The 18,437-nt window shown below is 31.0% G+C and overlaps 1 protein-coding gene across 1 annotated transcript in view; it reads left to right on the top strand.

Annotated features, from left to right (window-relative positions):
- The window catches only part of LOC142328337 (uncharacterized), a 44,972-nt gene extending 36,988 nt beyond the window's left edge, over window positions 1–7,984 (top strand). Inside the window, exons 3-4 of the mRNA XM_075372042.1 lie at window positions 5,406–5,716; window positions 7,774–7,984. Coding sequence (XP_075228157.1) covers window positions 5,406–5,716; window positions 7,774–7,984 — 522 coding nt within the window. The remainder of the gene's footprint in view (window positions 1–5,405; window positions 5,717–7,773) is intronic.
- The last annotated feature ends 10,453 nt before the right edge of the window (window positions 7,985–18,437 follow it).

The raw sequence follows: 18,437 nt of genomic DNA, 5'->3' as shown, positions 1-18,437 counted from the left end.
CAAAACAAATTTTCATAGAGTACTGAAAAATAAGTGTTTAAATTTATAAGCAGTAACGAAGCGAATATATTCGTACAGCACTATACTGCAAGTTAAGAATGTAGAAATTGTAAAGGCACGTGAAAATTCACGTCTCAGAAAAAAATTAATTGCATACGACATAGCACTGACTTTCAAGACTTTTCACATGATACAGTTAATTAACGACAATTTGAAATGAAAAAATCTGATGAGAACTACACATGATTCCTTGTAAGCCTATTAAATTACATATACTTTTTATATATTTATATTTTTTATTACATTTTTTTTTTATAATTTAATTAATATTTATTGTAATTATTTTAACAATCATAGGTTAATGATTAAAAAATCAATATATTTAAATAAAATTAAAAAAATCTTAAGCGGATACCACGTAACTGCCTTGCATGCATGTTAAATTAAATATATACATTTTTTGCTGCACTTCTTTTAAACTTATTTCATTTGAAAGTAAGATACAATCCTCCTATTCTTTAATAGAGTGGACAGTTACACAAGTGGATTCTGGTGGACACCACATTGCATCATATATTTTTTGTGGTGTCCGTGTCAGCATTTTATGTTAGTTTATATATTAATTTTGTTTCACGTCGCTCAAGTAATTATTTGGTGTAACTGAAAAGTCGACTATGGACACATCGGTTCGAATCCGACTTCATTACAACTTTTTAACTTTTTTTTATTTAAATATTACTGATTTATTAATAATTATTAACTTTTGTAAAAATTTTTGAATTAAAATGAAAAGTACATAAAATTTTATTTCACTAATAATTCCTGAATTTATCTTTTTTTTTATTGTTGTTATTGAATTATTTTATTTATTGCAATTTTTTTTACAATCAGAGGTTAATAATTAATAAACCATTATATTTAAATTAAAAAAAGTTAGAAAAAAAAGGAGATGAAATCGAATTTGAACCGATGATTTCATTAATTAAACTTTTATTTGACTATAACTCTGGAACAAATGAAATTAAGTACTATTATATCGTTGAAAAGCCCTCAATGAGAGCTTATTACAAATTGTTTTGATTTTGGGCTTTTTGGACACTTTTGGTCCAAAATTTTGATTGCAATAAAAATCCACAACTAGATGTTATAAAAGTCCTTAATCAAAAATTTCAACATTCTACGGCTAATCATTTTTGAGTTATGCGAGATACATATGTACATACAAACATCACGCCGAAACTAATCAAAATGGATATTTCCGTTGAAATCTGAAAATTTTGTTGAATTTTTCGTTGAATCACGAAATTTTTCGTGATTCCAAATACTTGTAATTTCATTGTTAGTTCGTATTTCTTACTGATAAAAAATTCCATCATTTTTGTATATTGCGTACACATAATTTTGCACCATTAATAATAATTCATATAATACTGCGTAAGAAACTTCGCTTCCGTCGTGTGTCCACGCACCGACGCACTCGTTTTAATTTTTTTTTAAATAAATTTAAAAATTTTACTCCTAAACTTGCATATTTTGGAAAATTATAAAGCCGCAATTTTATATAGCGACGAACTAATTTTCCTTTACTAAATTAAAAATTTATAATTGGATATGGTTTCACAGAATTTTAAATTTAATAATTTTAAGTTAGCCCTTCACGCAAAAGATACCTACTGATGAGGCATGAATTTAACCCACGTTAAAAATTAATTTTTATACTTGAATTTAGAAAATTTTGATCGGCTACCTAAGGCGATTTAAATATTAATTAACATCTTCCAGGCTGTACAGTATGTATGTAGATGATACACGTAAATGATAAATAAATCTAGAGAGGATGTCATTGGATGAAATCATTCTGATAGAAATTGAAAACGGTCACAAAAATAATTGAAAAATTTACTACAGGGATCGAAATAAAAAATTCCAGGGGTTGTTTTGGATATAGATGAATACGACGTTTTTGTAACCGTTTCCGGCTATTAAAAAACTCATACAGTTAATTAGTAATAAATACAGTTCCAGAAAGAAATCAAAATTAAAATATATTTAAAAACCGAAAAAATTTGTAAGAATTTAAAAAAATTATAAAGACAATACATGAATGAAAAGTTAAAAAAACTAAATGTGTAGAGTATTCGTTAATAAAGATTTTATTCATTCTGTTACTGGCCATATAAGAAATTTATGCTTCTAGTATTATTATGATTACGATTAACTGTCATTTAAGTTCCATTAACACAACCGAAGCAATAAGAACCAAATCATGATGTAGCAATAAGCGTGTTAATTATTGCCCATTGAATTAATGGTCGAACCAGTCGTTGTAACAAGCAGACATTGTAGAGCGGCCACCGGGCACGAAATATGGGGTGAAAGGAGCCAATACCCCCTGTGCGGCTCGCGTTCACTGTCAACCGACCTAATAAACATTAAATTAAAAAACAAATACCGCGGAATTTATACTGTAGGCAGTACTAAAAATATACATATATAAATTTAAAAAAATTGATACGGTTAAGCATATAAAAGCAAGTGTTTGCAAGGATAGTGACACAGTACAACTGAGTTCAGCTCGATACAAACATCAGGACTTATCTTAACAGATTAGTTTAACAAACAACAACATGGCTTACTTACAGGTAATTCGCGACTAATTTTATAAATATTAATTTTAAAAATGTTTAAACCAAAATACACTTCTTAAGTGATTTTTAGGCTTTCTTACAATTCTACAAAAATTTTACTATGATATCTAAACAAATCAATTTTATTTAATTAAATCGTAACCAGCTTATTAAAATGTTTAATAGATAATGTTTACATAGATATGTAGAAAATTAAAAAAAATATATAATTTGATTATTTAACACATTTTATTTCAACTAGTTTTTATAAATTTGTCTTCTTCCAATTTTTTTTTGGAAGTGGTCGTGAATTTAATATAAAAATAAGTAAATTTGTAAAAAATAATAAATATATGTAATATAGCTAAGGTTCAATAATGAAAATATGATGCAATAATAACAAAAATAAAATTAAAAATTAAGAACATTCGGCGAGAAAGTCGAAAGGTAATACAGTAGCATCGTTTTATTATTAATCCAAATAATAAACGTAAAATTTTATTATTTATTAATTGACATCTTCGTATTTTAAACATCGACACATAATTTTCAAAGTTACAAAACAAAGATAATCTGGTGCAAAATATTTATATACTGCTAACGAAACGTATGTTTTTTCCCTATCAACTGATATCAATTTTAATGCACATAATATAACTTCAATGTTTTAAAATATATAAAATTAATGTCTAAATACCATTTAAAATTACTTTTTAAAATTAAATTGTATTATTAACTAAAAAAAATTTTTGATTAAATTATTTCCTGAAGTAGATAAAAATACATAACAATTCAAAATTATTTTTTTTTGGAAACCCTTTAGAAACAACGGTACAAGAAAAAACCGTGAATTATATTTAAGCACATTAAGTTAAAAAGCAGTAAGCTTTAAGAATATTAATATTACTTCATAACCGAAACAAATGTTATATAATCAACTTGGGTATACAATTACCTTTTTTAAGAATGTTTCTTTTAACATTAGTTCCTATTAAATTTACACCTCTTTAAAAGGAAAACAATTACACTTACAAGAAAATCTTTGAAATAGAGTATTTTACTAGTTCTTCATTTCTACATAAAATAATAAACATTAAAATCTATGATAGAGGTAGAATAATTTTTTCAATTCAATTCAACGAGCTGAGGTTCATGAAACACCGTTTAAAAGTTGAAATGAATTAATTGGTATCAATTCAGTACCTATTCAGGTAATTTGATAGTTATCATCTGATAAAAATCTCCGGAAAATTAAATCGTCAAACTTTGTTCCGTAGATCTTTTTACTTCCTTGTACGAAATAAAGGAAGTATTGTGATCGCGAAAAATTTCGGTTTTCAGATTTCAATGTAAATATTTATTTTGACCATCCCTGAATCCATTTTGACTAGTTTAGTCAAAATGGACATAGAGGACTAGTTTAGTCCTCTGTACATATGTATCTCGCATAACTCAAAAACGATAAGCCGTAGTATGTTGAAATTTTGGATTTAGAACTGTTGTAACATCAAGTTGAGCACAAAACCCAAAACATTTTGATTTTGGACTTTTTCATAACTGCAGTAATAAGTCCTCATTGAGAGCTTTTCAACGATATATCATAAATGGTAGTTTTTTCATTGGTTCCATAGTTACAGCTAAGTAAAATTTTAATTAATGAAATATTTGGATTTTACAAGGGGAAGGGGCAAATCGGTTCAAATCCGACTTTATCTCCTTTTTTTAACTTTTTTTTTAAATTTAAATATATTGATTAATTAATAATTATTAGCCTGCGATTGTAAAAAAAAAGTTTTACAATAAATAATAATTTAATACTAAAAATAAAAAAAAAATGTATGAAAAAATATCAGAAGAAATTAATGGAATAAAATTTTATGTACTTTTAAAAATGTGTATAAGTAATTTAATAGGCGTACAAGGAAGTCATATGGTGTCCACATCAGATTTTTTTAAACTGTAAATTAAACATTACTGTTAACAATATCATACATTTTATAAAATTAAATAATAGTAATCGCTACAAAAAATAAGCAATAAAAATCTTTTTTATTATTAAATAACATTTCATGATAACAATAATAAAACGATTAAAATTGAAAGGAAATATTCCAACTACGTAGAGGTAAGAATAAAAAAACTAATTTTATTATTTTCCAAGTTATATCAAAAGTAAAGCGTAAAGTACATCATGAACATGTAAGACATAACCTATACTATAAAATTAATGGGAATAATAATAAAAATAGCCACATAATGTAGTTCAACTACATTTTAATGCAATTCAACTATCACAACTTATTACTGAATCATCAACTGTAGTGCAACTACTCATTATAAAGATAATAATGAAAATATGATGCTAAATAAATATATATATATTTTTTAAAATTAATTATGTGCTTTGTTCGGCAGGATAACGTTATATATTATTTGAAAAGAAATTTATATCTAAATTTATCTTAGCCGATCAGCCAATAAAAGTCAGCCTCCCTCATGTGTACGCTGATTTTCAGGTTAAAATATAAAGCAGTATTTTACTTACAGAATTCAGTTTAAATTTAATATAGAAGAGTTGTAGATCAATTATTACGATAAAAATTCTTTACAATCGAGTTGCATTTAAAAAATAAAACCATAACAATAATAAATTAAATAAAAATACTATGGTGTATTTTACATTTATAATTCGATTCTAATTTAGAGAAAAAAACTAAAAAATATTATTTTTCGATATGAACGTACATTTATATACATAAAATTAATTTTGATTTACAGTTAGCAACATTATTGACAGTAGCATTAGCTATGGTTAACGCCGGTCTATTACCAGCACCAGTATATCACGCACCGGCATACCCTGCACCGGCGTATCACGCACCGGCATACCCCGCACCGGCATACCCTGCACCGGCGTATCACGCACCAGCTCCGGTAGTTAAATACGCAAAACCGGCAGTACCGGTACCAGTTTACCCTGACGCACATCCCCATTACACATTTGAATATAGCGTAGCTGATGCTCACACCGGAGACACCAAGAGCCAACACGAATCACGAGATGGTGATGCCGTACAAGGAGTATACAGGTATGTACATTTTATAACAGTTCAAAAACATTTACACGCTACTTTTTTTTACACGAATAATACGATTCCTTTTATCGATTACAACTTTTAATACAACGAATTTTTTAAGTTGATCTTTCTGCCAGAACACTGGATTTACTTTCTTCCAATAATTTTTTTTCAAAATTATTATAAGTAGCATGACAAGGACAAATTATAACTTTTTAAAAGTTTTGATTTTATTAGATCTTATCAGTTAATATTTTCATTTTAGGAAAAATAAATTTCTTTATCGATTTTTTATTATTGTGTGATAGAAACTCAAAAATTATTTTCTTAACTCCAAGAAAACAGATTTACAGGTCTTTATTGAAATCTCACAAACAAACTGATAATACCATACAGAAAAACACTCTTCACTACACCTTCAACACTAATAATAATTACGTTTTCAATACAGCAAAACTTTATAATAAATTTACATTTTCAGTACATACCTACTTTTATTGTTTAGTAAAGTTTTGCAAAGGTTTAATTCTTAATCTAAAAGGAGTCGTAGTACACTTCATTATTCCAGTCCTTGTTCACCTAATCAATGGTATCATGGATTTAAACAATAGTTGATGTATTATTAGAAAGCCTTTTAAACTATCATATTAAAATTATTGAAGAAAATCACCGACCTCCAAAGCGGAATGATAACCACTTAATTTTTCATCCGGAAAGTCTCGGGTTCGAATCCCCGGTCCGGCTTCAAAATTTGTTATTATTAACAAAATTTCAACATTATATTCCCAAACAAAAGTTTAAAATTTTACTTCTTCATTTTATCATAAAATGACATAAGCCATGAATTAAAAATATATGTATATATATAAATTTGAGAAAATGTTAGTCGTTTTCTAACACTGTTTTATGGTTTATAGGTTCAATTTCTTGAATTTCATTTGATATTCATCAACGTTCCTTTTGATATGAATACAGTACTGATATAGACAAGATTGTATTGGGTTTTTACAACAGTATAAGTAAAATATATCTATAAATTAATAGTAGATAGTCTTTAACTTAATGCCCAAACCTTAAAAAAAGATTTCTATTTTAAATAAAAATACGATTTAATACGTAATAAGTAACTGCAGCAATTGTTATAGAAACATAAAAAAAAGAATTCTGTAATCACAGAATCTGTGGTCACAGATGAATGACTATATATCAGAATCACAGCTTTTAATTTTTGAAATATTGAAAAGGATAATTTCACATTATTTTTCACAACGTATTTCTTATTAACAGTTCATGTGGCACCAAATTTTAAACCAGTACATTTTTTTCAGTTAATTAATCACTTTATTAGTGTCAGTCACACTTTTTTCTTTTATGCTAATCTTTTAATTTAACTATTACTACTTTCTGTATAATATAATATTCATTTCCTTAAGATTCTCGTAATATTTAACAAAACTTCACTACTTTAGAGAATGAGAAAAATAATCCTTTTCTCGTGAGAATATGTTAAATGATTCTTTCTTCGTTTTAAATCAGATTCATTTCAAGCTTTTTAATTCTATATTGTTATTGGGCAATCCAATTTTTTAATTCACGTATAATACAAGCAGACCTTTTTCCGCATCAAAGAGCTCCTGTATTGTTTTAATACGCTTTTGATATCTTCCGTGCATTTTCACTATTTTACAGTTTTACTACCAAGAAATTAGGATTTACAAATTTTGTTAAATTATATTTTCTACCTTCATATTTAATTCCTCATAACCCACCTTTCTGTTCTTTATCTTCTTCAAAATAATATATAAGCCCTTTCGTTGTTCGTTTACATGCACGTTGAAAGACAAAATGAAAAAAAATATTTTTGTTTGAGTTTATTCCGCACAATAACTTGCCGTTTTGGTCTCCTGAGTCCACATAAATACGCGAAAGAATTTTATTGCGTAAAACGCAATAGTAATTGTAAAACGCAAACAAAAAGGAGTACATTCCTTTACAATATCTGTTCTACTCCTGATATTATTATTAACTTAGTACTATTATTATTATTAACAAATTCACTATTTTTACAGCCTCATCGAACCCGATGGTACCAAGAGGACTGTCGAATACACCGCTGATGACCACAACGGATTCAACGCAGTCGTACACAAGGAAGGAACTCCAGTCGTACCGAAATACGCACCCCCACCACCACCACATGTCGTACCAGTTATTCCAAAAATACCAGTTGTACCGGTCGTTAAATACGCAGCACCAGCATACAAACCGTACCACGGTTAAACGATGTAAATAATTCGTTACCTCAACACATCGCCACGCAAAAGAAAAATTAACTGATCAAGACTGTAGATTTTCGTTACACTCATGTTCATATCATTGTACAAATAAACTGCACGTCATCATCCCATCTTAACATCATAAACACGTCAAAATAAATATGACATGTAGTACAACATCGCTCAAAAACAAAACAATGATAGATTATTTATGTATCGCTCATTATTATTTAATTCATAGTAAATACATTTTTTAATTAAAATAAATATATAGTTATTATTTCTAAAATTCCTAATCCTCTATAATAATTCTAAATATCTACATATGAAAACAACCATTCAAAAAGCAAAAAAAGAAAAGAATAATAATCGCTAATATCAATCGCACATATCTAATATCTATATTACATATTAATTTTAACGATGACGTTAAAATTTAAATCACAGCTTACAAAAACCACCTGCACTTAAGAAACTAGTCACACAAAAATTTACGTTAGCTATTTAAACGCATAAAGATTATATGATAAAAAATAAACGACTTCTATAATTTAGATCTAGATAATAAGAGCAAATTTAACTTGAATATTATTTTCTAGAATACAAAACTCTGCAGTGATTTAATAATTAAACTACATATTTTTCGACTAACGAAAACAACAGCTAAAAATTCAAAATATAAATTTAAAAAAATGTTAAAGTGTACGAGTAATCTATTATTCCGTAATTACGATTATAAATTTCACGGCAGAAAATAATCATAAGGATTATTATCGCCTAAAAATTACACCAACATTAAGATGCCATACAAAGGATGAAAGATAACACAATTAAATTTCAGAAATTTAAAAATTAAATGTAACCAAAAAACACATCAATCTTTTTAAAATATATGATAGTAGACAAAACAATTCGTTATCGTAAGGGTTCCTCGAAAAATATACATAAAATACATCTATTACTAGAAAAATTAAATTTAAAAATAAAAATAAATAAAACTCATATAATGACGTGAATGTATATTTTCTATACACATGTGCATCTAAATACTAATATATATTCAACATACAAACAGTAACTCCCGCATATACAAATATACATATATATTTATAAGGGAGGGGAGCAGTATTCTTTCTTACTAATCGATTATTAACAGAAAAATCATTAAATTTCAGCAAAAAATATTAACTTTATGAATTTAAACCAGTTGTTATTTTCGGTCATATATCATCAAAATAACATAATTCTGTGTTGTCATAAATTTATGACGAAGTAGCGGAATACAATACACACAATCAACAACAATAAGATGAGCTGTTATCCAAAGGTTATATGAAGTGCCTGACTGGATGACACGAGGTATTCATTAGTTAATCTTTTTTTCTTTCTGTTTAGCCTTCGGGAATTACCGTTCAGGTATTACTTCAGAGGATGATATGTATGACTGTAAGTTAAGTGTAGTCTTGTAAGGTCTCAGGTCGACCGTTTCTGAGATATGTGGTTAATTTAAACCCAACCACCAAAGAACACCGGTAGCCACGATCTAGTATTCAAATCCGTAAAGTAACTGCCTTTACTAGGATCTGAACCTTAGAATTCTCGACTTCGAAATCAGCTGATTTCCGAAGACGCGTTTACCACTAGACAAACCCGGTGGGTTTTCATAAGTTAATCTTGTGTGCTCTAACTACACTATTAGTTATATATAAAGCCGAAAGTTTGTTTGTTCTCGCATCACGCGACAACCAACTGACGGATTGCTTTCAAATTTACAGGATATATTCGTGTTGTATCAGGGAAGGTTTTAAGCCGTAGAACGAGGTCCTAGCCCCTCCTCCTTGAGGATAAAGTTGCAAATTAAAGATATCCCTTAAAGAAAAAAAGATTAATTCTTTTTACTTCATTATTACATTTCTGTCAACGTGGCAAAAGAAATAAGTTATGAATTTGCTCTCGTCGTCAAATGTCTGAGTTCTTTAGTTCCCGTAGTTATTAACTACTATTCTGCTTTTGTAGTTTCTTTTTCAGGTTTCTATAAAGCCTAAATACTTTAGTTGTTATTTATCAGTATTATTCACACAACCATGAGAGTAAAAAACACTGCAGGGGTCCAGGGAGGCCTCTTTGAAAGACGATAATGGCGAGCGAAACTAGTTCCACGGCCTTGGGTAGACCACGTGGCCCCAGGAAGCCGCTGGGTCGTCTCCGGGGTTCACCTTGGTTCTTGGCTAGTAGAATTATATAATACTTATAATTATAAAACCTACTTAAATTGAACTTAAATACAAAAATAAATAACTCGTGCGTAATAAAATATAAGAAAAAAAATTTAGTATCAAATTATAAGTGTAAGGAAAGAAATTACCGAAGTTGAAAATTTACAGCAACCAAACAAAATTATTTAATATTTTTATAAAATAAAATGAAAATAAATGATAACAAAATAACTAAAATAGACGATTTTTTAAACGAAAAATTACCCTGCGTAGATGAATTAAATAAATTTTCCTTTTTTTGTCACATCATAGTTTAATGTTAGATTTTAATAATGTAGATATACAACCTGATGTCATTCCCGCATTCAAAGTACAGTGTACAAAAACGAATATCGGAGTTTTAAAGCTGTATACGAGTAACACCCCTTAACTTTGACTTACAGTTAATGAATCACAAATAAAATTATAGCGTCATTCTTACAGTTTTTCCCAACAAGTGTTTACTTTTTTTCCCCTCTACTCCCATGGGCCGGACCGACTTGATGGTATTACGCCACCCAGGGGAGTGTCCGTTATTCTAATTAGCCCTCTCCACCTACCGGCAATATACCGGCATGGCAGGTCGGGTTAACCGGTGGCTCTTTTGAGATTTCTTTCATTTTTGTCCTTTATGGCACCACACCATACCTCAATGCCGCGGTGTGGCCTATGGATCTTTTGATATGTTTTATTCCTACCAAACACACTCAAGGAGTCCTCAGCAAATCATTGAAACCAGCACACCTCAGCATACTGGCTCTCACTGCTGAGGCTGTCCACCTCACCTAACAAACTAGTACCCCATATTTCTTTCATCTATGTTCTTTTGCTTTAAAACTGTTCTTATGTAATCAGCAACCTTTTTCCATTTTACCTCACTATCAAGCATATAGTCAACTGTTTCCTTCGGCGTTTTCCCTCTAATACCTGCATACTGCCTTAACTCCTGCCATTTGTGGCAGGAGTTACAAGTGTTTACTGAAAGCACTTTTCGTCACGCGTTACACATCCAATCGACAGGAGAGTTCGTCCCGTACTTTAACCAGAATATCTGGAGAAATGGAAGCGACAGCTGCTTCAATACTTCCCTCAAATCGGATAGATCAATAAATTGGGGAGACACATAAAAGTCATCCTTTATAAAACCCCAAAGGAAAAAATCATATGGAGTCAGATTGGGTGACCTTGAGACCACCGCAAACAAGCTCTATCATCTAATCCATATCGACCGATCGATATCGGTTGGGAATGAGTAAAACATCAACCGTTCCCATATAGAGTTATATCAGTGAGAAGGCGCACAATCTTGTTACCAAATAAAATTCTCTGGTCATCTTGTAGTAAAGAAAAGAGTACCATGTACAGCACATTCGAATAGGCAACTCCTTTTATGCTTGCTTCAGCGAAAAAAGAACTTTAAACTTACCATCGGGATATTACACAAAAAACATTTCATTGTGGGGAGTCACTTTCCCATTAAAAAATTTCATGGAGATTTAATAACCCCCCAAGTACGAACATTATGTCCGTATGTGGAAACGTGAAGATGAAATGTTGACTCGTCACTAACCACAATTCGAGCAAGAAGGTCCAGTCATCTTCATGCTGCTACGTTCGATTGTGAAGTCTGCACGCACAGTACATCTCAACCCCGTAGGGGAAGACACCCCCTAGTGACATTCCGGTCGCCACCCCCCCCTCCGTTCTCTGTTGGGCTTTAACAGGAGTCGTCTATCGCCCTCTGACTTTTTATATCTCATAGTAATAAGTCTGGCCTCGTTGGGATGCCACCGATGTAAATGCCTCGATAGACATTTGCATCGGTGATTTAATAAAACAGCTTATTGCCTTCGCTGTAGGCCACGTCCGGAAATCTTGAATGCCTTACATCGTATCCCTCTGAACTAGCTAACCGAGCTCGCGGAAGCGCAAACCGCGCGCCTAGTTCTACGTATTATGAGCCAATTCTGTGAATTTCTCGTAATTCGAGGCAAAACAACACAATATACCACCAAACATGTTGATCGTAATAACGGCACGCACAGTACAGTCGGTATGCTCCAAAGTGGTACGGCCGTATATGTAAGCGTTTCCTTAAAACATTCCATACTGTCATTGCCGCCATTTTCAGTTCGCGGCTGGCCTTCATATTTTTCAGCACTATTCGGGAAAAGAATTTCCGATAAGTTCAATAATTTCTTTAGACACTCCCGGTCGTCTCGTACGCTTCCCTTTACGCATACATCCGTTAATGTCAAACTGATTATGCATCGACAGAATTTTATTGTCACTTGAAGGATCACAATTAAACTTTCTACAGAACGCATGTTGAACTGTAACTACAGATTCACATTTAGCAAACTGTAAAACACCGAAGGCTTTTTCTGTTTTCGGTATTTTCTTCTAGCCTTAAATCAATACTGTACACCTCATCCAAAAGATGTAATAAATTAAAATTCCGATATTCTTTTTTGTAATTTCGGTATTTCTTTAAGAAAATTCTAGATGATAATTTTAAAACTTAGGGTAAAAAAAAATACATAATATTATGTTACATCCAGCATTCCAATGAGTCTTAGCTTACGCTATGTAGCGATTATCTGCATTTCTTTCCTTTTTATTAAAATGCGAGTTTCTTACTTTTTGTTATGAATGAATAGCTTTTTGTAATGTAGGTAGCATTATTAGTAGAAATATCCATAATTTAAGTAAAATATAAACCAACTTGAAAAAAAGCACTAAAAAGTATAAAAAAAACTTTTTCAATAAAAATATAAATTTCGACTTCTAGAAAACGGTGAAAAATAAAACATAATTATTGTTAATCGTAACATTTTAAAAAGTTCAATTAACGCGCAAAATAGGAGTAGACTGCTGGACCGGCGACTGGCATCTTGGTGCATAAGACATCCAGTTGCTGTGCACTAACTCCTACCAGCTCCACTGTACTATTAACAATACCAACATTACTTCAGATACCCAAATTGGAACTACTGCGCACCGATGTGTCAACGCATTCTAAACTTTGACAAATAATGCATTAACGTAAATTGTTTTTAATTTGGCACTAGTTGCAAAAACTCAAAATTTACAGAATTCAAAAAATATAATTGTTTTAATTTTAGTACAGTACGTTTATTTAAATTACTTTAATAATATAGAAAATTAAAAAATAATGATGACTAGGATCAATTAATCAAAACATAAAAAATTTACGAAGATCAGGTAAATTAAAGGTTTTATATTTACAAGAATTATTTTATTAAAATTCGAAAATAATGTACATTTAAAATTAAAAATTGTTTTGTTAATAACTGAATATTATTAATATGGTTTGGCCGTCTAATTCAACTATCTTCGTCACTTTTTTTCCATAAGGTTGATTCTACTAAAAATAAAAGAACAGTTATTACACTACAGTTGGGATTACAGCTTGTTGCGAAGCAATATAATCTAAAAAAAAAAAAATATGATAAATATGGATATTCATGAATATTTTCGGCAGGTCAGTACTACTTTTACTTAAACTATTTTGAATCAATTTAAGTAATTTGATGAACTACTCCATTCTAATTTATTAATAATTTGATGAATCGCTAGTATCTGTTTTTATATGTTATGAAGGTAAAAAAAAAACCACTTCAACACTCGCAATTTGAGAGAGAAATTAAAAAAAAATCTTATGTGGACACCACATAACTTCCTTGTACGCTTATTAAATCCCATATACACATTAAACATAAAATTTTATTTTACTAATAACTTCTTAATTTTTCTATTTTTTCATATTGTTATTATTGAATGAATTATTATTTATTGTAAAAATTTGTTTACAATCAGAGGTTAATAATTATTAATAAATCAATATATAATTTTTTAAAAATCGGCCTTACCCTTGTAAGATCCAAATATTTCATTAATTAAAATTTTACTTGGCTGTAACTCTGGAACCAACGACAATAAGTACCACTTATCGTTGAAAATTTCTCAATGAGGGGTTATTACTGCAATTACGAAAAGTCCAAAAAATCCTAATTTTTTTGAATTTCGGGCTTTTTTGGACATTTCTGGTCCAGTCGATTGCAATCAAAAAAGGGAGGTGCCCAGCTATAAGTTACGACAGTCCTAAATTCAAAATTTCAACATCCTACGGCTAATTGTTTTTGAGTAATGCGTGATACATATGTACGAAGATAAATACACATGAACGTACAGACGTCACGCCAAAACTATTCAAAATGGATTCAGAGATGGTGAAAATGGGTATTTCCGTTGAAATATGAAAACCGTAATTCTATTAAATGAAACAATTTTAAAAATTTAAAACATGACATTTTAAAAATGTCAAAACAGTTAAAAAATAAAGTAATTCGGCTGAAGTAACAACAGAATTGATACAGTAAACAATTCTAAATAAATTAATTAAAAGAAAGAAATGCTTCAATTAACAACACAAAAAAAATTAATTTGAAAACGTAATTTAAAGAAACAAATTACAAAATTTGAATTGGTCTAGTGGTAAACTCGTCTTCATAAATCAGCTCATTTCAGGTCAAATTCTAAGGTTTAAATCCTAATAAAGGTAGTTACTTTTATTCGGATATGGATATTAGACGGTGTTCTTTGATAGCCTGTTTCAATTAACCACACATGGGAATGATCGACCTGAGTCTACTCAAGACTACACGTTTATCGGTAAATGTACACAGATCTTGATGAATCGCTAATGATTTTAATCGCTGATGCGACAAAAACAAAAAAAAAGTAAAAGATATTTTGTAAGAAAAAAGTAGGTTACAAAGCCAGTTCATAAATAAATAAACAATATCATAATTCAAAATAAGATTAATAAATACAATAGAAGCATATCGAATTTAAATTTACAGAGGTATAATATACTAACATATCGACATAAAAAATTAAATATTATATAAGGTGGAGTCAATATTTATTTATATTCAATAATTTGGTCAAGGTATTCAAAAACAAGAAGTTAGATCAATAATCAGGTCAACCAACCTAACAAATGATATTATATAAAACAAATTATACTTTAACGAATATTATTTCATCAAGGTTGGCATAAATTAATTAAGCCAATAATAATATGATACTATTAAGACAGATGAGCATACCTTAAAAGGTGACAAAATAATTTTTTAAGACAAAATAATATTACAAATATATAAATAAAAAATAATAATATTCTAAACATATAACATTTAAAGTATTATTTAATTATAGAAATCATTATTTCGACATGGTAATCACAGTAAATCAAATTCTGGATTTAGTAAAAAAAAAAGTCGTGCCCAAAAGAGACAGCTTTACACATATAAAAAACAGATCTTTACTACATTTATGTGAAACAAATATACTCTTCTTCAACTATCAAGACTGATAGCTGCTTTAATGAAAATCCTTTTACTTCATTATTCGTTATCCATTCCTTTATTCTTTTTTTTTTTTTTATTTCTTTGGTTGTTTGTGGGCGAAAAACGCTTGGGCGTTATCATCGCCCGGTAGTTATTATTAAAAGTGCAATATAACTCCGAAATAATAAGCTATACAAGGTGTAAATGTAATATTAATCATATAATACAAATTTACTAAAACAACCCAAGAAGGCAAAATAAAACCCAAAACTAATATCACAGACAAAGTTGATAAAACAATAGATAAAAATAGATAAAACAACAAAGATAAAATAATTGAATAAAGAAAGTATAAAAACTTACCTAACTCTGATGAGTTGTGCAAAACTCACCACCCTGGATAGTAAAATTAAACTAAAAAATCAAATCGAAAATAAAGGTTAAAATTATTAAAAAACTCTCCTTACAGAAAAACATATATAAATATATTAAATCCTTTGCAGTAACCCAGTACTATGCAAAAAGAGAAACATTCGCTCCAAAACCATGCCATCATTGCCCAAGACATCACGAATGCCGCTGGGTATATTAAACTGACGACGCAATGCCGCATAACATATACAGTCCACGAGAATGTGGTGCACAGTCGTGCGGCAGCTGCATCGTGTGCACAGGGATGGGTCTCCTCCTGACATTAGATATTCGTGTGTGATCCTCGTATGCCCCAACCGTAACCGGCAGAGGACCACTTCCTCACGACGAGAGTTCCTACAAGAGGAGCCCCACGGCAACACTGAGTCTTTAATCCGTCGAAGTTTACTATCGACAACAGCCGTTCAGCCACTTTGCCGCCTTGCTCGCAGTGATTGTTTTATACGATTAATAAAATTAAAGGTAGTAACTCGGGTGGTGAAAGGAGGCTGAATACACGCATCTTTCGCAGCAGAATCCGCCCTCTCATTACCAAGAATCCCAACGTGGCTAGGGAGCCAGCAAAAACCTACCCCCTTGTTTCGTTTTTCTAACTCAGCGATTTTATCATAAATGCCAACGACGACAGGATGTCCAGAATAAAGGTTTTCCAACTCCTGGAGAGCACTGTACGAGTCATTGCAAATAAGAATGTTCCTATACTTAGAGCCCTATCCACAGCGAGTTGTTCCGCGGTGAACACACTCGTAACACCGGGTAGGCCAAACATATGTCTGTTCATTGAAAACAAAAGCACAACCAACGTTACCGTCATGGTTCGACCCATCAGTGTATACCACCACGTCTGGGTTCGACTTGGTGAGGAGAAACTGGAACACCTGCTGGTAAACAATAGGTGGCGTTGATTGTTTATCATACGTTGTAAGATCAAACTTAAAATTTACATGGTGTATTCTCCACGGGGGATTCGAGCACGGATATGATGGAAAGAACGAGGGAGTGCCAACATTCATACGCTGCAGCAGACGTCGTATACGGACACCCATAGGTGCAGTATAACGTGGACGGTCCTCATACTTCCTCAAATTAGGATTCTTAAGAACTGGGTCAAAATCTGGGTGATTCGGCTGTCCGCTGAGACGGGCAAAATAAGATAACAAAAGCTGGTCTCGTCTATCCCAAAGTGATGGCTCACCACTGTCTACAAGTAAGCTTGCGATAGGGCTTGATCTAAACGCACCCTTGGCAAGCCGAAGAAAAGAATGATGTACACCGTCCAGCATCTTAAGTACGGTTTGACGAGCTGAGGAATAGGGCGACACAAACAAAATCCAAACGGGAACGAACAAGGGAGTAGTAAAAACGTAACATACACGACCGATCGGCCCCCCAGTTGGTGTTACTTAGGACCCGCATCATATCCAAAAGTTTGGACACTTTGTCCTCAAATCCCTCATAAGTGTGACCCAAATAAGACGGCTATCAAAAAGCAAACCCAGAAACCTGACGTAAGTAGAGACAGCAATAACCTACCTGTTCAGAAAAACCCGCGGATTAGAAGGGTTCCGTAGCCGATAAAGACTACACATTTCGTCTTGTCGGGTGAAAATGTGAAACCAGTAGTCCCTGACCAAGCCTCAAGGCGAAATATAGTGTTCTGCAGTGGGTGTAGAGCGGCTCGCAACGTAAATAACAAAATCATCAACGAAAAGACAACAAGAGACAGGAGCCTGTACACAAGTGGTAATGCTGTTTATGGCCACAGAAAACCAGGTGGCACTTAATACACTACCTTGCGCTACCCTTTATTCCTTTATTAACTTGTATTAAATGAATACGTAATAGTATTGTTAAATTGCATGTTTAGCGGAAAAATATTTCCTATCACTGTTAAGAGCGAAAATAAAATGCCGCAAAAAGATTGAATAATTTTTCCGGTAGTGGTAGTGGCCTTGAAATATATATATATATATATGATTTAATTAATCAATTTTTAGAGTATAATTGAAAAATTTTCAAAATATTCAATAAAAAATATCTGGGTTCCAATGATCAAATACGCGTTTTTACTTTAAAACCTTTGCATAATAAAAAGTAAGACTGAAACAAAATCAAAATAAAACTAAAAATGTTGGATCTCAGTAAACCGTTTTAAGCAGTTTTAAGTACGGGTCCCAGTTAACGGATCCAAAACAAAGGTGTTTTGGATTTTAAATGTTTATTTATTGGAGTAATAATTATTTATTTAATAATTTGGTCCAATTTTAGGCAATGCTAACCAAAAAAAGTTACAAAAATTATATTTAATAAAAATGCTGATACAATGATGATCCCTTATCTGATGGGGTCCAAAAATCAGGCCAAGGATGGGAAATACAATGACCACTTTTTAAGT

The sequence above is a fragment of the Lycorma delicatula genome, chromosome 7 (assembly GCF_047948215.1).
Source record: "Lycorma delicatula isolate Av1 chromosome 7, ASM4794821v1, whole genome shotgun sequence".
Taxonomy (NCBI): domain Eukaryota; kingdom Metazoa; phylum Arthropoda; class Insecta; order Hemiptera; family Fulgoridae; genus Lycorma; species Lycorma delicatula.
This window is presented reverse-complemented; position numbering and strand designations above follow the sequence as displayed.